The 21151-nt window shown below is 29.7% G+C and overlaps 2 protein-coding genes and 1 long non-coding RNA gene across 9 annotated transcripts in view; 1 reads left to right on the forward strand and 2 right to left on the reverse strand.

The window, feature by feature from the left end:
• Window positions 1-404: 404 nt before the first annotated feature.
• Sirup (Starvation-upregulated protein) lies at window positions 405-2537 on the forward strand. Its single transcript, XM_075296683.1, has 2 exons — window positions 405-619; window positions 2135-2537. Exons 1-2 carry the CDS (start codon window positions 556-558, stop codon window positions 2419-2421), a joined length of 351 nt encoding a protein of 116 aa, XP_075152798.1. The 5' UTR covers window positions 405-555; the 3' UTR covers window positions 2422-2537.
• Window positions 2538-4706: 2169 nt separating this feature from the next.
• Window positions 4707-21151, reverse strand: part of Wwox (WW domain-containing oxidoreductase) — a 52472-nt gene continuing 36027 nt past the window's right edge. For 6 of the 7 annotated variants that reach the window (XM_075296688.1, XM_075296685.1, XM_075296687.1 and 3 more), the window contains exons 6-8: window positions 14000-14129; window positions 8934-9062; window positions 4707-5038 (exon numbers count right to left, since the gene is read on the reverse strand). In XM_075296688.1, the coding sequence (XP_075152803.1) occupies window positions 4838-5038; window positions 8934-9062; window positions 14000-14129 (460 nt within the window). In that variant the 3' untranslated portion in view covers window positions 4707-4837. Of the gene's footprint in view, window positions 5039-8933; window positions 9063-13999; window positions 14130-21151 lie in introns of those variants that run through there. The other variant, XR_012719704.1, reaches the window with a different exon arrangement.
• On the reverse strand, window positions 18967-19382 carry LOC142226591 (uncharacterized). The gene is made up of 2 exons (XR_012719706.1): window positions 19225-19382; window positions 18967-19162 (listed from the first exon to the last, which is right to left on the reverse strand). It is a non-coding gene; the product is annotated as an uncharacterized LOC142226591 (long non-coding RNA).

Below are 21151 nucleotides of genomic sequence, written 5' to 3' on the forward strand. Positions count from 1 at the left end.
ACATAGGCCGGCAGAAAGAAATTGTGTGGAGCATACGTGCATTAAAGGACGTACATACTTTTACAGAGAATACCCAGCGAAGTACAGCACAGCAAGTGAGAGAATTTATGCTGATTCTGTTTTATTGGTAGTACGTGAAAATATAGGCATCGACAAAAAGACTTGTTGATTACTATTAAACGGGGGTAGGTGGTGCTTGTGTTTACATTTTTATTTCCACCAACAACATTTATTTCGCTCAATGGCTGCTTTATTGCTTAGCGCTCTGTTACTGCTGTGGAACGCATTTGACTACAACAGGGTGAGAGAGCGTATATAAAACCGGCTGTTTATGTGAATTTGCCAAACATTCGTTCCAGCATTGTCAAACAGTTGACACTACAGACGTCAAAGCAATAGAGCGCAAGTGTGCGAAAAAAGCAAAACATAAAACGGAAAACTTAAGTTTATTGTGTAACAAAAAATAAATAAACTGAAGAAACTAAACTTAAATAAAGATAGTTATTCTTAAATAATATCACAAGTGAATATTGAATTAAAGCAAAACTCTTCAAAATGAGTCAAGTAATGAATATTGCCAAACAATCGAGCAGAATTATGCCACAAATAGCAAAACAAGGTAAGTTTCCTAAAGAAGAAATTACATGCTGCCATACAATAGCTCCGTTCGCGTACACCAATAGACCTATTGTGGAAAACGACTAAGTGAATAATTCTAATAATTGTGGACTATACCATTTATGTGAATTGGTGTTTTTGGGACTTTCGTTTCTTGGATAGGAATTTTATTAAGTAGAATGAAATCGTTTTTTTTTTTATAGATGGGTTTTAAAAAACCTGACTGTGCGAAAAATAGCCGGTATGGCTAGGTTCAATCGATTTTTACCAAAAACCATAACGCGTAGTTTTATCATCATAAAAATAATACAATAATTAATAAAAAGACACAAAACTTAGTTTTTAGGATAGGAATTTTAATAACTCTGGATACTAAAAACTCACCGATAGACGCTGTTTTTAAAACAAAAAGTCGGTATGACCGGCTCAAGCGGTGTTTCCCAAATAACATAATTCTTCATTTTATCGTTATTAAAAGTAATTCAATAATATATTAAAAGATGGACGCAATGTTTTTTTTTTATACATATAGAAGAGTTGTTTTAGCAGCTTATTACTCTCCCAATTCTAACTACCTAGATTTTTCATTAAATTATTAATTTCTTATTGAAATCACAAAGAAACAAAAACCGCTTTTTAAGGCCTTGAAAACACTGGTCCACCGGAAAAGGGATTTTCGACAAAGCAGACAATTGGTGTAAAAAGATAAACCGGTCCATAGGTTTTCACAACTCTATTCCCCATGTTTCGATATTCACTATCGCAAGTTAAGCAGTAACAGCAAGCAAAGTAATATTTGAACGCTTTGAAGATATTATAGTGCAAGAATCTACAAAATACTGCATTTGACTCATCGAATATTGATCAAAATTGAATGATCGAATTGTCGATGATTTTCTTTTAAACAGAAAAATAGATTTTTGATATCTAATTTGATAGAGAAAATTTCATGTCACCATTTTTATACACACAACGAAGAAATTTGATCAAAATCAATAGGCTTGTCTTGTCGATGAGTTACCTTTGAAGAACAAAATTACTCTTTCGATGGCTATCTTGATAGAGAAAAATTCAATATTTTTATTGAGACAACGGAAGAACTAGATTATGCCACCAATTATGTTTTTTGTTGCTAAGATTAATAACACCTTCTTACGAGCTTATTTTTAACAAAAAATATCCGCAATATAAAGCACTTTGACTCGAGTTGTGGCCAACCGTCATATAGTCTTAATTTTATTAATTAATATCATATTGTGTTCTCTCCAATAACATTTTGGAGCATATATTGATTTCATTTAACATTTGTGAGACTATAAAATAATGACCTACAAAATACAAACAAACCTGGGAAATTTATTGCTATCCCCCTTCGATCCTAAACGAAAACATATGTTCATTTGTTCAATTGTATTTATATCTTTTGATTATTTACCCCCCCAACTCCATTATTAACTGATTTGATTATTTTCCCCCCATTATTAACTGATTTTTCCCCTTCTCTCTTTCTTTATAGCGGCCTGCTTTTCTACCTCCTCGGCTCGCTTACAACAAGGCGAAGAATTCAAGGGTACATTGAAACCCAAAAGTGCTCGCATGGCGGAATTCCAAAAGAAGCTGAGAGCCAAAACACCATTGGGTAAATTAGATGAATTTTCACGTCATCCCTTCCAAGAAGTCGAACCCCTACGTCCCTGGCCCAATAATGTTAACCCACATACTGGTGAAATTGGTGGTCCAGCTGGTCCTGAACCCACACGCTATGGAGATTGGGAACGTAAAGGAAGGGTATCGGATTTTTAGTTATCAACGCCTTAAAGATCATCCATCAGTATAACTTTAGTTAGTGTAGCTTATTCATTAGCTTAGAGGCCATTTTAATTTTGTATTATAATAAGGGAGAAAACAAAAAAAACAAATGATTTAGTATGTAAGTTGCACGGCTTCCCAACGACCTGATATATAATGACTATTGAACATGAGACACACACCATACAAGACAGGAAGATGGGAGTATGGCCATGCTTTAGAATTAATTCTATTACTATTTGTTCACTACATGCATTGTTTTGTTGTGTTTTATTTTTGTACAACAACCCATTATAGACTGCGTAATTTGTCATATTGTATATTTGTAATAAATCGAATGAAACCAAAAATATGTATACTTAACAAAAATTCGAGAGAAAAAAAACATAAAAAATTATAATAAAAACAAAAAATGTTGCAAAAAATTATATATTAAAAAAATATGCTGAGTTTTTATTAAAATGGTTTTGTTTAAAGGTTCTTATTATATATATGATAATAAACAAACAAAATGTGTTCTAGAGTACAGTGAAACTTCTCGGAAGTAGAAACCCATGGTCGCCTAAACTTTGTCCACATATGGGAGGTGTCCAGTTATCAAAGATTAATTTCAATGTGTTCATATAGCAAACGTCTCACGTGAGGAGACCAATTGTCCACTATTGAAAGGGATCCGGATTACGGTTGCCACTCGAGCCATAAATAATCTAGAAATATTTTCAAAAAATTTTACAAAAAAACTACCCTATACAAAATATTATTTTGCAAAAAAATTATTTCTATAGAAAATTTTGCCAAAATTTTATTTTTGCAGATAATTTTGTCAAAATTGTATTTCTATTGAAAATTTTATCAAAATTTTATTTCTATAGAAAATTTTGTCCAAATTTTATTTCTAGAGAAAATTTTGTCCAAATTTTATTTCTATGGAAAATTTTATCAAAATTCTATTTTTATGGAAAATTTGTCAAATTTTTATTTCTATAGAAAATTTTGTTAAAATTTTATTTCTGTAAAATATTTCTAATGAAAATTTTGTCAAAATTTTATTTCTATAGAAAATTTGTCAAAATTATATTTCTATAAAAAAATTTGTCAAAATTTTATTTCTATAGAAAATTTTGTCAAAATTTTATTTCTATGGAAAATTTTATCAAAATTCTATTTTTATGGAAAATTTGTCAAATTTTTATTTCTATAGAAAATTTTGTTAAAATTTTATTTCTATAAAAAATTTTGTAAAAATTTTATTTCTACAGAAAATTTTGTCAAAATTTTATTTCTATAGAAAATTTTGTCAAAATTTTATTTCTATAGAAAATTTTGTCAAAATTTTATTTCTATAGAAAATTTTTTTTTTTATTGCTATAGAAAATTTTGCCAAAATTTATTTCTAATGAAAATTTTGTCAAAATTTTATTTCTATAGAAAATTTTGTTAAAATTTTATTTCTATAGAAAATTTTGTCAAAATTTTATTTCTATATAAATTTTTTTCAAAATATTAGTTTTATAGAAAATTTTGCCAAAATTTTATTTCTATAGAAAATTTTGTTAAAATTTTATTTCTATGGAAAAATTTGACAGAATTTTATTTCTAGAGAAATTTTGTCCAAATTTTATTTCTAGAGAAAATTTTGTCAAAATTTTATTTCTATAGAAAATTTTTGTCGAAATTTTATTTCTATAAATATTTTATTCCTATAGAAAATGTCCAAATTTTATTTCTATAGAAAATTTTCTTAACATTTTATTCTTATAGAAAATTTTGTCAAAATTTTATTTCTATAAAAAATTTTGCGAAATTTTTATTTCTATGGAAATTTTTTTTCAATATTTTATTTCTATAGAAAATTTGTACTAGTCGGAGAGGAATATTAAAATGTCTACCGGTTTTTGTAGAATTCTACCAAATTTTATTTCTATAAATATTTTATTCCTATAGAAAATGTCCAAATTTTATTTCTATAGAAAATTTTCTTAACATTTTATTCTTATAGAAAATTTTGTCAAAATTTTATTTCTATAGAAAATTTTGTCAAAATTTTATTTCTATAAAAAATTTTGCCAAATTTTTATTTCTATGGACATTTTTTTTCAATATTTTATTTCTATAGAAAATTTGTACTAGTCGGAGAGGAATATTAAAATGTCTACCGGTTTTTGTAGAATTCTACCAAATGTGACAACCTTGATGCGGATCTCATACAACAGTTTTGGTGAAAATATTTATTTATAATTAATAAATAAATGTGACTTAAGCTTAAATAAAACGAACAATTTGTTTAACGTATGATTATTTATTCAACCAAATAATTGAAAGTCCAATACTAAAAATCTGATAACTTCTTCCTTTAATAACATAGGTCATAGTGTAAATTCGGGCTATATATCTATGCATTACATGATTTTTAATAAACCAAACGATCGATTTGCTGCTCTTTCAATAGTTTCACCATATCTTCACTTATGTCCCACAATTGATTTTGCAATTTCTCGTTCTGAGACAATTTGCTGGATTCACAAAAGTAACAATTGTTAAAGTAGAGGCCTGTAAGGCCAGTAAGTTCATTGGCTGTAGCACAATAGATTGTTGTAGCTGCTGCCTGTTGCTGTAAAGAAAATTAACAATAATATATAAAAAAATATGTGAAAGAATGAATAAAACAAAGTAATTTAAATAACCTTCTCGATTGGAAATGCATATCTCTGAATGGGTGGATGAATATTGATTCGATATTTAAAATACATAGAGAGAAATAAAAGTACTGGGGCGAAATTAAATGACATTTTTTACAAAATCTACTAAATAATTTCCTATAGCAATGAAATTGTGACAAAATGTCTTAAAGAAATGAAATTTTGACAAAATTTCTTAAAGACAAAATTTCCTATAGAGATGAAATTTTGACAAAATTTCCTATAGAAATGAAATTTTGACAAAATTTCCTATAGAAATTAAATTTTGACAAAATTTCCTATAGAAATGAAATTTTGACAAAATTTCTTATAGAAATGAAATTTTGACAAAATTTCTTATTGAAATGAAATTTCAACAAAATTTCTTAAAGACATATAATTTTGACAAAATTTCCTATTGAAATAAAATTTTGACAAAACATCCCAAAGAAATAAAATTTTGACAAAATTCTCTATAGAAATAAACATTTGACAAAATTTCCTATAGAAATGAAATTTTGACAAAATTTCCTATAGAAATGAAATTTTGACAAAATTTCCTATAGAAATGAAATTTTGACAAAATTTCCTATAGAAATGAAATTTTGACAAAATTTCCCATAGAAATGAAATTTTAACAAAATTTCCTGAAGAAATGAAATTTTGACAAAATTTCCCAAAGAAATGAAATTTTGACACAATTTCCTATAGAAATTAAATTTTGACAAAATTTCCCAAAGAAATGAAATTTTGACAAAATTTCCCAAAGAAATGGAATTTTCACTAAATTTCTTAAAGACATATAATTTTGACAAAATTTCATATAGAAATGAAATTTTGACAAAATTTCCTATAGAAATAAACATTTGACAAAATTTCCCATAGAAATGAAATCTTGACAAAATTTCCTATAGAAATGAAATTTTGACAAAATTTACTATAGAAATGAAATTTTGACAAAATTTCCTATAGAAATGAAATTTTGACAAAATTTCCTATAGAAATGAAGTTTTGCAAAATTTCCTATTGAAATAAAATTTTGACAAAACTTCCTATAGAAATATAATTTTGACAAAATTTCCTATAGAAATAAAATTTTGACAACATTTCCTATAGAAATACAATTTTGAAAAAATTTCCTATAGAAATAAAATGTTGACAAAATTTCCTATAGAATGACATTTTGAGAATACCTCCTATACAAATGTAATTTCGACAAAATTTCCCAAAGAAATGAAATTTTGACAAAATTTCCTATAGAAATGAAATTTTGACAAAATTTCTTATAGAAATGAAATTTTGATAAAATTTCCTATAGAAATGAAAATTTGAGAAAAATTCTTATAGAAATGAAATTTTGATAAAATATCCTATAGAAATTAAATTTCCACAAAATTTCCTATAGAAATGAAATTTTGAAAAAATTTCTTAAAGACATATAATTTTGAAAAAATTTATAGAAATGGGCGTTGGTTGATGAAATAAATGAATAAATAAATAAATGAAATTTTGACAAAATTTCCCATAGAAATTAAATTTTGACAAAATTTCTATAGAAATGAAATTTTGACAAAATTTCCTATAGAAATGAAATTTTGACAAAATTTCCTATAGAAATGAAATTTTGACAAAATTTCCTATAAAAACGAAATTTTGACAAAATTTCCTTTAAAAATGAAATTTTGACAAAATTTCCCAAAGAAATGAAATTTTGACAAAATTTCCTATAGAAATAAAATTTTGATAAAATTTCCTATAGAAATTTTGACACAATTTCCTAAAGAAATGAAATTTTGACAAAATTTCCTATAGAAATGAAATTATGACAAAATTTCCTATAGAAATGAAATTTTGACAAAATTTCCTATAGAAATGAAATTTTGACAAAATTTCCTATAAAAACGAAATTTTGACAAAATTTCCTTTAAAAATCAAATTTTGACAAAATTTCCCAAAGAAATGAAATTTTGACAAAATTTCCTATAGAAATAAAATTTTGATAAAATTTCCTATAGAAATGAAATTTTGCCAAAATTTCCTATAGAAATTTTGACACAATTTCCTAAAGAAATGAAATTTTGACAAAATTTCCTATAGAAATGAAATTTTGACAAAATTTCCTATAGAAATTAAAATTTGAGAAAATTTCTTATAGAAATTAAATTTTGACAAGATTTCCTATAGAAATGAAGTTTTGACAAAATTTCTTATTGAAATTAAATTTTGACAAAATTTCCTATTGAAATGAAGTTTTGACAAAATGTTCTATTGAAATTAAATTTTGACAAAATTTCTTAAAGACATATAATTTTGACAAAATTTCCTATAGAAATGAAATTTTGACAACATTTCTTAAAGACATATAATTTGACAAAATTTCCCAAAGAAATAAAATTTTGACAAAATTCTCTATAGAAATAAACATTTGACAAAATTCTCTATAGAAATAAACATTTGACAAAATTCTCTATAGAAATGAAATTTTGACAAAATTTCCTATAGAAATGATATTTTGACAAAATTTGCTATAGAAATGAATATTTGACAAAATTTCCCAAAGAAATTAAATTTTGACAAAATTTCTTAAAGACATATAATTTTGACAAAATTTCCTATAGAAATGAAATTTTGACAAAATTTCCCATAGAAATGAAATTTTAACAATTTCCTATAGAAATGAAATTTTGACAAAATTTCCTATAGAAATGAAATTTTGACAAAATTTCGTATAGAAATTAAATTTTGACAAAAAAGAATGAAATTTTGACAAAATTTCCCAAATAAATATAATTTTGAAAAAATAGAGAAATGATTTTTTTACAAAATTTCCCAAAGAAAGTTTTTTTTTTAATTTTGCAAATCAAAGAAAATTTCCCAAAGAAATGAAATATTGAAATATTTCCCATAAAATTTTGACAAAAATTCCTATAGAAATGAAATTTCGACAAAATTTCCTATAGAACAACATTTTCTATGGAAATGAAATTTTGTGAATTTCATCTCCTTAAAACGTCTCTATATATGATTCCAAATATTGTATGGAATGCAATCCATTGAAATGAGAGAAGAATAAAGTCTTCTAAGTTTTCCTATGTTTAACCACAGTATAGATGATGAGATGATGATGGGTAAGTAGTGTTAATGTACTCTTTGTCATTGTCACCAACAATCAATGACTTTTATTATGCAAATTATGTGCCGACAAAACATCCCAGGAAAACATGTTGGTAGTTCTTCGTTAGTCATTACTTTAAATATACATGCTCTTGCAGAGATTGTTTATTTTCCACTGCAATAGGAATTTTTTTTTAATCTGATATATGAAAACGCTATTTAAACAATAATTTTAAATTTCCTTAATTTTACTTGGTCTAAAAAATAGTACGAATTTTATTTATTCTTTGAATTTAAAAAAAATGTTTAAGGTGTTCCGATACATTTCTTTTGGTTGAGATATCATATTTTTGTTGAATTCGAAGTAGTGAAATATCATAACATGCGAAGAACCAAGGCGAAATGAACACACCGAATGTTTTAAAAGAATGACTGTCAGACTATGACAAGCAGGTGTGCAATCCATTGCTTTTCATCCGATTTTGCATAACTTCTAGATCCCAAAAAAATTTTTTCATTGCTTTTTTTGGCGACGCTTTTTTTGCTGGGATGCTATGTATGTTCAAGTGTTTTGTTTTTTATGACGGTTAATTTTTTAAATGAATCTTAATTTAAACCAAAAAACCAAACTTAGCAATAACAAAACTTAAAATGGAGACAATGGCATCCACACTGCAGTCGCAGCTCAATTAAGCTTGGGCGGGTGATGCTTACCAGTGATTTTGTGAATGGCCTCACTAAGGCAAAGAGCAAACGATAGAACCACCAATTACGTTGTATTTGTGTTGTCACCATATTACCGGGATGGACAGCGAACACAGATATTCCACGATGCTTCCATAGCTGTAAATGGAAAATGAAAACATAATTTAATAGGTCATAGTAGTTGATAGATATGAATGAAATTGACACAAATAGCTTAGCCCTGCATCGTGCAATAAAATAAATAAAAGGATTTAAGCAACTTAAATTGACATATTTGGAGGCCTGAACTCCCAAATCTAAAGATATAGATATATGTATATTATTGATCACGATGCAATTCTAAAACGATAAGACGATATGCCTGATTTTTATTACAATCCCTTGTGAATGTTAAATATTCTTGTACCTTGGTTAGTAAGTCAATCAACCGGTTTGTTTATCTTTTTATTAAAGTTAATTTATTTTTTTATTTTAATTTTTCCTCTTACATAAATAGTTTGGTTCGACTATATTGCTATTGCAGACCACCTGCAATTACACTAGTTTACAAAATTCCGATTCGATTGTTTTACAAAATTTCCTAAAGACAAGAAATTTTCAGATAATTTCCTATAGAAATTAAATTTTCAGAAAATTTCCTATAGAATTTAAATTTTCAGAAAATTTCCTATAGAAATTAAATTTTGACAAAATTTCCTACAGATATTAAATTTTAACAAAATTTCCTATAGAATGAAATTGTGACAAAATTTCTTATAGAAATTAAATATTGTCAAATTTCTTATAGTAGTGAAATTTTGCGAGAAGTTCCTATAGACATAATATTTTGCGAAAAATTCCTATAAAAATGAAATTTTGCGAAAAGTTCCTATAGAAATTAGAGGTGTGCGCGTGACACGAAATTTTCGTGACACGCGTGATTCACGCGTGAGTCACGTGATTCGTGAATGAAATTTTGACCAAATCACGTGAATGTGCGTGAATGGGACTGAACAAAAATGTGTCGTGCGTGATCGTGCGTGAACATCAAATTCTGTTCGTGAATGTGCGTGAGTAAATTTTTTTCAAAATCACGCTCACGACAAAATTCACGTTCACGAAAAAATTCACATTCACGAACAATTCACGCTCACGACAAAATTCACGCTCACGAAGAAATTCACGTTCACGAAGAAATTCACATTCACGAAAACTTCACACTCACGATGACATTCACGGTCACGAAAAAAATCACGTTCACGAAAAATTCGCGCTCACGAGAAAATTCACGCTCACGAAGAAACTCACATTCACGAAAAATGCACGCTCACGATGAAATTCACGTTCTTCTTGTGCAAAATGTTAAGCAAAGTGGGGTAAAACTCTGGCTTCTGGGGCCATATAAGTTCATATCGGGCGAAAGCTATATATGGGATCTACATCTAAATCTGAACCGATTTCAACCAAATTTGGCACGCATAGTTACAATGCTAATTCTACTCCCTATGCAAAATTTCAACTAAATCGGAGCAAAAATTGGCCTCTGTGGGAAAATAAGTGTAAATCGGGCGAAAGCTATATATGGGAGCTATATCTAAATCTGAACCGATTTGGCTGATATTTGGCAAGTTTTTCGAGACTCATAAAATATTCGGATGTACGGAATTTGAGGAAGATCGGTTGATATACACGCCAATTATGACCAGATCGGTGAAAAATATATATGGAAGCTATATCTAAATCTGAACCGATTTTTTCCAAAATCAATAGGGATCGTCTTTGAGCCGAAACAGGACCCTATACCAAATTTTAGGACAATCGGACTAAAACTGCGAGCTGTACTTTGCACACAAAAATACACCAACAGACAGACAGACAGACAGACAGACAGACGGACATCGCTAAATCGACTCAGAATTTAATTCTAAGACGATCGGTATACTAAACGATGGGTCTCAGACTTTTCCTTCTTGGCGTTACATACAAATGCACAAACTTATTATACACTGTACCACAGTAGTGGTGAAGGGTATAATAATGATTGAACATTTTTACATTTTTAAATTGAAAACATACTTCCAAATAAAAAATTAATAATTTTCGGAAATAATTGGGTTCATTGGTTCATTAAATTTTGGCTTAGATGTAAAAAAAATAATTCTATATAGTATAATTATAATATATGTAATTATAATATAATAAAAAATAAAATAAGTAAACAATAACACTATAAATCATTGATTGCCTCAATTAAAAATTAATTAAGTTTTTCGGCCAAAATCAATCCAAATTTTAATTGAATTTATATTTTGATTTGATTAAAATGTTAATTGTATCTGTTATTTTTTTAATTGAGTACGTTTTCAACTTCAGATTTTTAATTAGAAATATTTTGGCGAATTTGTGTGGGTAGCTCATTTGTATCACGAGCGAGAGTTTTTAAGTTCGTACTCATTCGTGAATTACATTTTTTCGTTTGTTTTGTAAGTATAATAGTCGTGAACGTGCGTGAGTTGTATTTTACATCGTGAGCGTGCGTGAATAGTTTTTTTATGAATCGTGAGTGTGGGGATGTACGTTTCATTGTTCGTGAACGTGCGTGAGTAGTTTTTTTTTCGAATCGTGAGCGTGCGTGAATAAGTTTGTTGTTCGTGAACGTGCGTGAGTTGATATATCCCTTCGTGAGCGTGCGGTAGTCACTATTCTGCAATCGTGAGTGTTTATCTTTGCAGGATTTTGGTTCGTGAACGTGAGTGAACGTGGATCAATAAAAACCTTCGTGCGTGAATGTTACGAATTCATTCGTGAGCGTGCGTGAGTGTGAGCAATTCCAAAACGGGCGTGCGTGATCGTGCGTGAATGTTACGAATTCATTCGTGAGCGTGCGTGAGTGTGAGCAATTCAAAAACGGGCGTGCGTGATCGTGCGTGAATGTTACGAATTCATTCGTGAGCGTGCGTGAGTGTGAGCAATTCTAAAACAGGCGTGCGTGATTGTGCGTGAATGACATTTTGAATTTGTGAGCGTGCGTGAAAACTCCCTCACGCGCACACCTCTAATAGAAATAATATATTGCGAAAAATTCCTATAGAAATGAAATTTTCAGAAAATTTCTCATAGAAATTAAATTTTAACAAAATTTCCCATAGAAATGAGATTTTTACAAAATTTCTTATAGTAGTGAAATTTTGAAAAAAAATCCTACAGAAATGGAATTTTGCGAAAATTTCCTATAGAAATGAAATTTTGCGAAAAAAATCGTATAGAAATGAAATTTTGTGAAAATTTCCTATAGAAATAAAATTTTGAGAATTTTTCCTATAGAAATGAAATTTTGACAAAAATTTCCTATATAAATTAAAATTTAACAAAATTTCCTATAGAATGAAATTTTGACAAAATTGCCTATAGAAATGAAATTAAATTTTAACAGAAATGAGATTTTGAAAAAATTTCTTATAAAGGGTGATTCTTTTGAGGTTAGGATTTTCATGCATTAGTATTTGACAGATCACGTGGGATTTCAGACATGGTGTCAAAGAGAAAGATGCTCAGTATGCTTTGACATTTCATCATGAATAGACTTACGATCTGCCACAACGTCGAATTTTCAGTGAATGGGCCCTAGAAAAGTTGGCAGAAAATCCGCTTTTTTATCGACAAATTTTGTTCAGCGATGAGGCTCATTTCTGGTTGAATGGCTACGTAAATAAGCAAAATTGCCGCATTTGGAGTGAAGAGCAACCAGAAGCCGTTCAAGAACTGCCCATGCATCCCGAAAAATGCACTGTTTGGTGTGGTTTGTACGCTGGTGGAATCATTGGACAGTATTTTTTCAAAGATGCTGTTGGACGCAACGTTACGGTGAATGGCGATCGCTATCGTTCGATGCTAACAAACTTTTTGTTGCCAAAAATGGAAGAACTGAACTTGGTTGACATGTGGTTTCAACAAGATGGCGCTACATGCCACACAGCTCGCGATTCTATGGCCATTTTGAGGGAAAACTTCGGAGAACAATTCATCTCAAGAAATGGACCGGTAAGTTGGCCACCAAGATCATGCGATTTGACGCCTTTAGACTATTTTTTGTGGGGCTACGTCAAGTCTAAAGTCTACAGAAATAAGCCAGCAACTATTCCAGCTTTGACAACAACATTTCCGAAGAAATTCGGAATGCTCGAAAAAGTTGCCCAAAATTGGACTTTCCGAATGGACCACCTAAGACGCAGCCGCGGTCAACATTTAAATGAAATTATCTTCAAAAAGTAAATGTCATGGACCAATCTAACGTTTCAAATAAAGAACCGATGAGATTTTGCAAATTTTATGCGTTTTTTTTTTAAAAAAAGTTATCAAGCTCTTAACAAATCACCCTTTAGTAGTGAAATTAAAAAAAAAATCCTATAGAAATGAAGTTTTGATAAAAATTCATATAGAAATTAAATTTTGACAAAATTTACTATAGAAATGAAATTTTGACAAAATTTCCCATAGAAATGAAATTTTCTGAAAATTTCCTATAGAAATGAGATTTTGAAAAAATTTCCTATATAAATGAGATTTTGACAAAATTTCCTATAGAAATTAAATTTTGACAAAATTTCTATAGAAATGAAATTTTGACTAAATTTCTACAGAAATGAAATTTTGACACAATTTCTATAGAAATGACATTTTGACAAAATTTCTATAGAAATGAAATTTTGACAAAATTTCCTATAGAAATGAAATTTTGACAAAATGTTCTATAGAAATGAAATTTTGACAAAATTTCCCATAGAAATGAAATTTTGACAAAATTTCCTATAGAAATGAAATTTTCAGAAAATTTCCTATAGAAATGAGATTTTGACAAAATTTCTTCTAGTAGTGAAATTTTGAATAAAATTCCTATAGAAATGGAATTTTGCGAAAATTTCCTATAGAAATAAAATTTTGGGAAAATTTTCTATAGAAATTAAATTAATTAAAGAGGTTTGTATCAGTCGATATATTAAAAATGCTTATAATATAATAAAATGAATGGAAAATTTAATTTATGGAGACTTCGTTTAAAAATCCTGAAACTTTATAAGAAAATATTTAAATCTTACCTTAGCTAGTTTATAGGCAAATAAAGTATTGCATAATTTTGCATTATTATAGGCCATCATACTCCAATATTTCTCCGGTGGTGGTGACAAATGTTGTGGCGTCAGATTATCCACAGGCAAATTGGCAAACCTGCAATGATAAAAAATGCATCACACCTTGCTGGAAGTAAGATAGTAAATGACCAAAACTACACTCAAAAAATACCCAATAAAATTTCTTGCAAGCTTATTACCCCCGATATACTATGGCAATATGATGAGATATAATTAGACTTCCAAAAAATTAGATGGGGACTACCAAAACTATGAAAAATTGTTTCTCTCTATCAATGTATAGAGGAATTATTTCTTTGAGTGTATAGAAAAATAATTTATTAAATCTAGGATTCATTTGCATATAATACAACGCACTAAAAATAGCTACAATAATAACAACAACGACATCAACGGTCACAACAATTAATCAAAGCCTATAAATTGATAAAAAAATAAAAAAAAAACAAGAAACTGAAAAACATTCATTTCCATATTTGAGGCAGCAAAGAGAAGGAAAAACAGCAAATAGCAACACTCTGATACGCCCCACATCACTTGGCCATTCGTTGGTCACATGCTGCAGGAATGTACAGCAAAAAATGTCACGTTTCTATGAGGCTTGGGAGTACGAATAGCAACGTACAAACACAATATGTGGGGCATAGTATTAAAAATTGTTCAAGTCGAGATTGAAAGCCCAAATCTGGTGATACCTGTATCTAAACCAGGACCGAATCGTACGAAATTTTGCTCTATGGTCCTTAAATAAATTTTTGGTATGGGCAAAATTTTATCGACGCGACGAGACAATTATAAATATACACGAATTTTCATCAATATCCAGCAAAAACACTTCGCCAAAAAACCAGTGAAAATATTATTTTTGGATCCGGAAGTGGTGCAAAATTGGCGATGAATTTAACATGGGCTTGTCATAGGACGGATGTCCACCATTTCAACAGCCGTAGCACTGAATCTGCATCACTTTTAAGATGTGATCCGTATTCAGTGTTTTGACTGTGAATTAAAACATTTTGTGATATTTTGCTAAATAAACAATTTGATTAACTTTTATGCATTCTAACGCCTTCTGACCAAACATTTGACTTCAAAATTTTTCAAAAATTCGCAATTTTTCTAGAATGAATTTATCAGTTTTTGCCAAAATTTAAATAATTTGTACTATTTTATTAATTTGTTTTTAACTTACTTGAAACAAAAAAAGTTTAATTACCTATTAAAAATATGAAAAAAAGCGAGTTATAAAAAATTGAATTAAAAGAACTTCCTACACGGATGAAAAAGGCTGTTTTTCATATGTTTGGCTATAAACATTATATGTTTGGAACACAAATTTTTAAACACAATATTTTTGAGTGCAAGCATATAATGTTCATAAACTAGCATTACATGTTTGGGACATATATGTTAATATGTTAGAACATATTATGTTTGGGACATAAAATGTTTGTAAATATAATATGCTTGGATGCAAACATATATTAATTTAGAAATAGCCTATAAACATATATGTGTTTAGTAGCTTGGAGCGCTATTTAACAGGGAGCGATATTGAATTAAGTTGGTGGTTGTTGCTTGTTATTACAAAATTAACATTTTATTTTTCCTTGGGCAATTGATCAGCTACTTCTTTGATCCTTACAAACTGTGTGGTCCGCTGTTCGAATCCCCGTCCGGCAAAAGGTAAAATTAAAATAAAAAAAATCATACAATTGAATAATTTCTTCTACAATGTTTGTATTACAGAAAAAGGTGCTAAAAACTAAAAAATCTCGTGGAAGTGAGAAAGATGTGGGGGAATATACAATTGGGCAGAAACAAAATTTTGAGCATTCAGGTCGAAAACCTATGTTGTTAGCACCTATATTACCTGTTTATTTTCATAATTCATTATGATTGTAAATATGTAAATAAATAAATAAATAAAATTTTGAGCACTATATTGTTTGGGAGAATTGTTTAAGCATATAATATTTTTGGGTGCAAAATGCTTCCAAACATATTATATGTTCACATAATAACATATTGTTTTTTGGAAGACAACATTATTGAATTTGGATGCAAAAATACAAAATGTTTGGAACTTAGACTACCCAAACATATATTGTTTAGACCAATATGCTTTCAAACATATTATATATTGGAAGAGATCAAACATATAAATGTTTGGGCAATACCCAAAAATGTATATGCTTGAAGCAAAATATGTTTGGGAGTATATGTTACAGAAGCGATTTTTTGTGAGCGTGTATGTAGTGAAAATAAAGACAATTTGTGGGAGGTGATTTTAAAGTTGTGCCTTTAGAACAACTTCCAAATTATTTTGCTGGGCTGTTAACGTGGCAGTTGTCGAAACATGGATCCACTGGCATACGCAGAGGATGTGGAACAGTAGATGAAGTGGACTGCATATAGCGAACGTGCTCCGACGAAGGAAAAAATAATTCTTTGTAGACCAAAAGGGCTATGTAGAATCTACGTGGCCTGAATTACAGAAGTGGACGGTGAGTGAACGTATATGAGTTTGTAAAAAAGCTAGACAGCCGAAAGGATGACAAAATCATCATAACAACTGGATCTACTAAAAGGAAGACTACAGATCTCGGACTTATCTAGCAAAAGATTTTGGAGAACCGGTTCTAAAAAAAAGAAAAATATGACAAACAAGTATATACGGCCGTAAGTTCGGCCAGGCCGAAGCTTATGTCCCCTCCACCATGGATTGCGTAGAAACTTCTATTGAAAACTGTCATCCACAATCGAATTACTTGGGTTGCGATAACACTTGCCGATGGCAAGGTATCTTAAAACTTTCTAACACCGTCTTCTGAATTGCAAGGTGGTATATACGTAGTACATATTAAACTAAAAAAGGCCGATTAAATACGTGTATAATTAAGTTTGAAAAGATTTTGTATAGAAATAAAATTTTGATAAAAGTTTCTATAGAAATAAAATTTTGACAACATTTTCTATAGAAGTAAAATTTGGACAAAATTTTCTATAGAAATAAAATTTTAACAAAATTTTCTATAGAAATAAAATTTTGTCAAAATTTTCTATAGAAATAAAATTTTGTCAAAATTTTCTATAGAAATAAAATTTTGTCAAAATTTTCTATAGAAATAAAATTTTGACAAAAATTTCTATAGAAATAAAATTTTGACAAAATTTTCTATAGAAATAACATTTTGGCAAAATTTTCTATAGAAATAAAATTTTGACAAAATTTTCAATAGAATTAAAATTTTGACAACATTCTCTATAGAATTAAAATTTTCTATAGAAATAAAATTTTGCCAAAATTTTCTATAGAAATAAAGTTTGACAAAAATTTCTATAGAAAAACCAGTAAGGAAAGTCTAAAGTCGGGCGGGGCCGACTATATTATACCCTGCACCACTTTGTAGATCTAAATTTTCGATACCATATCACATCCGTCAAATGTGTTGGGGGCTATATATTGTCCCAAATACATACATTTAAATATCACTCGATCTGGAAGAATTTGATAGACTTCTACAAAATCTATAGACTCAAAATTTAAGTCGGCTAATGCACTAGGGTGGAACACAATGTTATTAAAAAAATATGGGAAACGTTTAAATCTGAAGCAATTTTAAGGAAACGTCGAAAAAGTTTATTTATGATTTATCGTTCGATATATATGTATTAGAAGTTTAGGAAAATTAGAGTCATTTTTACAACTTTTCAACTAAGCAGTGGCGATTTTACAAGGAAGATGTTGGTATTTTGACCATTTTTGTCGAAATCAGAAAAACATATATATGGGAGCTATATCTAAATCTGAACCGATTTCAACCAAATTTGGCACGCATAGCTACAATGCTAATTCTACTCCCTGTGCAAAATTTCAACTACATCGGAGTTAAAAATTGGCCTCTGTTGTCATATGAGTGTAAATCGGGCGAAAGCTTTATATGGGAGATATATCCAAATCTGAACCGATTTCAAGCAAATTTGGCACGCATAGTTACAACGCTAATTCTACTCCCTATGCAAAATTTCAACTAAATCGGAGCAAAAAATTGGCCTCTGTGGGCAAATGAGTGTAAATCGGGCGAAAGCTATATATGGGAGCTATATCTAAATCTGAACCGATTTTGCTGATATTTTGCAAGTTTTTCGAGACTCATAAAATATTCGGATGTACGGAATTTGAGGAAGATCGGTTGATATACACGCCAATTATGACCAGATCAGTGAAAAATCTATATGGCAGCTATATCTAAATCTGAACCGATTTTTTCCAAAATCAATAGGGATCGTCTTTGAGCCGAAACAGGACCCTATACCAAATTTTAGGACAATCGGACTAAAACTGCGAGCTGTACTTTGCACACAAAAATACATCAACAGACAGACAGACAGACAGACAGACGGACAGACAGACGGACAGACAGACAGACGGACATCGCTAAATCGACTCAGAATTTAATTCCAAGCCGATCCGTATACTAAAAGGTTGGTCTATGATTACTCCTTCTTGGCGTTACATACAAATGCACAAACTTATTATACACCCAGAAAAAAGTGACCCCTTCTTTAAGTTAAAATGAACTCATTTTGAAGAAAGTTGAACTTCGTATAGCGCCAAAGACATTTTTATTTGTTTGAACGATGTGATTTTCGTAGAAATTAGGAATAATGCATTCCATATATTAGTTAACATTTTCCTATATTTATATACCACTATACTACAGAATGAAAAAATTTAACTAATTTGAATTCATATATGGAATGATTTTATTGAAATTTTTTCATTCATTTCGACAAATCTTACACATTTGTGGTAAAACTTTTACTTCATAATTAGAACTGCTTACCTTCGTTTTTAAATACAATTTTATTTATTTCTATAAGCAATTTTATCTTCAATAAAAGACATGTTTTATTAATATATTGAATATATTTATTAAGAATCAACAGCATCGAATCTCTTTGAAATATTAATTTATTATTCCACTATTTCCAATTTCCGTGTGATATTATCAACTGTAAAACGCACTTTTTCTTCTTCTTGTACTTTTCACTTTTAATAAGTTGCTGCCTAACGATTTTGTCCTCCTTTTACAATTTCAATACCTACAAATATAAAAAATCATAAAACATTTTTGTTGCAAAAGGTTAGCGTCACTGAATATTACCTGATAATTGAAGATTCCAAAATGAAGACAAATGAAAGGGTTGTTATTCTGCTGGTGTTTTCTTTCTTTATACACTATCACGAACATATTTTATATATTTTATTTGTTATTTATTACATTATTTTACCATATTATTTTTTAACAATCTCTCCGTATACCAAAACAACGCGATTCCAACTAAAAAAACAACCGACGCGCATATATATCGATTACACCCACGCGCAAACACATCGATTACGATGACAGGTATCGATTACAGGTAGACAATAGAAATGTAGGAAAATTTCCTATATTCTAACAAGTGTGTTTCCTTAAGTTTTGAAAGGATTGCATACTTCTTAGTACGAATGAACTAAAATATTTTTCTATGCCAAGTGTTGTTCGTATGTATGAAAAACTTTCTATTATAAAGGAAGTCGCAATTATCATTTTATAAGAAATTTTACTAATTTTGAGGAAACTTGGTTTTAGTTCGGTTTTTGTTTATTTTTACGAATGCTTTGTTATCGGTGAATAAAATTTTCTTTTTCAGTAGTAAATTCTTATACCCAGCGAAGAAAATAGTATGAGTAAAATTCCATGCCTTATTCTAGTTAATGAACTAATCCTAACTGCTTACAGTTTAGGATTTTTTTTACTGAAACGAGTAAATTTTATTATTTTTCACAAAAATTTACCTTAATGGAAATAAAATGGATAAACTATATTGATGAAAATTTTTTCCTTTAGTTTCGAAGGCACTTTTTTCTGGGTGTACCCTGTACCACAGTAGTGGTGAAGGGTATAAAAATTAGGTAGATTATTTTTGGCTCGAGTAGCAACCATGATTATGAACCGATATGGACCAATTTTGGCATGGTTATTAGCGGCCACATATTAACACAACGTTGCAAATTTCAACCGGATCGGATGAATTTTGCTTCTTCAAGAGACTCCGGAGATCAAATCTGGAGAACGGTTTATATAGGGGCTATATATAATTATGGACCGATATGGACCAATTCTTGCATGGTTGTTAGAGACCATATACTAACACCACATACCAAATTTTAACCGGATCGGATGAGGCTCCGGAGGTCAAATCTGGAGATCGGTTCATATGGGGGCTATATATAATTATGGACCGATATGGACCAATTTTGGCATGGTTGTTAGAGACCATATACTAACACCACGTACCAAATTTCAACCGGATCGGATGAAATTTGCTTCCCTTAGAGGGTCTGCAAAACAAATCTGGGGATCGATTTATATGGGGGCTATATATAAGTATGGACCGATATGGACCAATTTTGGCATGGTTGTTAGAGACCATATACAAACACCACGTACCAAATTTCAGCCAAATCGGATGAAATTTGCTTCTCTTAGAGGGTCCTCAAAACAAATCTGGGGATCGCTTTATATGGGGGCTATATATAATTATGAACCGATATGGACCAATTTTGGCACGGTTGGTAGAGACCATATACTAACACCACGTACCAAATTTCAACCGGATCGGATGAATTTTGCTTCTGCAAGAGACTCCGGAGATCAAATCTGGAGAACGGTTTATATGGGGCTATATATAATTATGGACCGATATGGACCAATTTTTGCATGGTTGTTAGAGACCATATACTAATACCATGTACTAAATTTCAACCGCACCGGATGAATTTTGCTCCTCTAAGAGGCTCCGGAGGTCAAATCTGGGGATCGGTTTATATGGGGGCTATATATAATTATGGACCGATATGGACCAATTTTTGCATTGTTGTTAGAGACCATATACTAATGGTCGGATGAATTTTTCTCCTCTAAGAGGCTCCGGAGGTCAAATCTGGAGATCGGTTTATATATATTTATATATATACCAACATCATGTACCAAATTTCAGCCGGATCGGATGAAATTTGCTTCTCTTTGAGGCTCCGCAAGCCAA

The sequence above is a fragment of the Haematobia irritans genome, chromosome 2 (genome assembly GCF_050003625.1).
Source record: "Haematobia irritans isolate KBUSLIRL chromosome 2, ASM5000362v1, whole genome shotgun sequence".
In the NCBI taxonomy this organism is placed as follows: domain Eukaryota; kingdom Metazoa; phylum Arthropoda; class Insecta; order Diptera; family Muscidae; genus Haematobia; species Haematobia irritans.

What these genes read in the sequence shown, in the direction of transcription:
- Sirup (XM_075296683.1), top strand. Translation starts at nt 556, where the DNA reads ATGAGTCAAGTAATGAATATTGCCAAACAATCGAGCAGAATTATGCCA. An exon ending in GCCACAAATAGCAAAACAAG is followed by an intron (nt 620 to 2,134) that starts GTAAGTTTCCTA and finishes CTTTCTTTATAG; the next exon opens with CGGCCTGCTTTTCTACCTCC.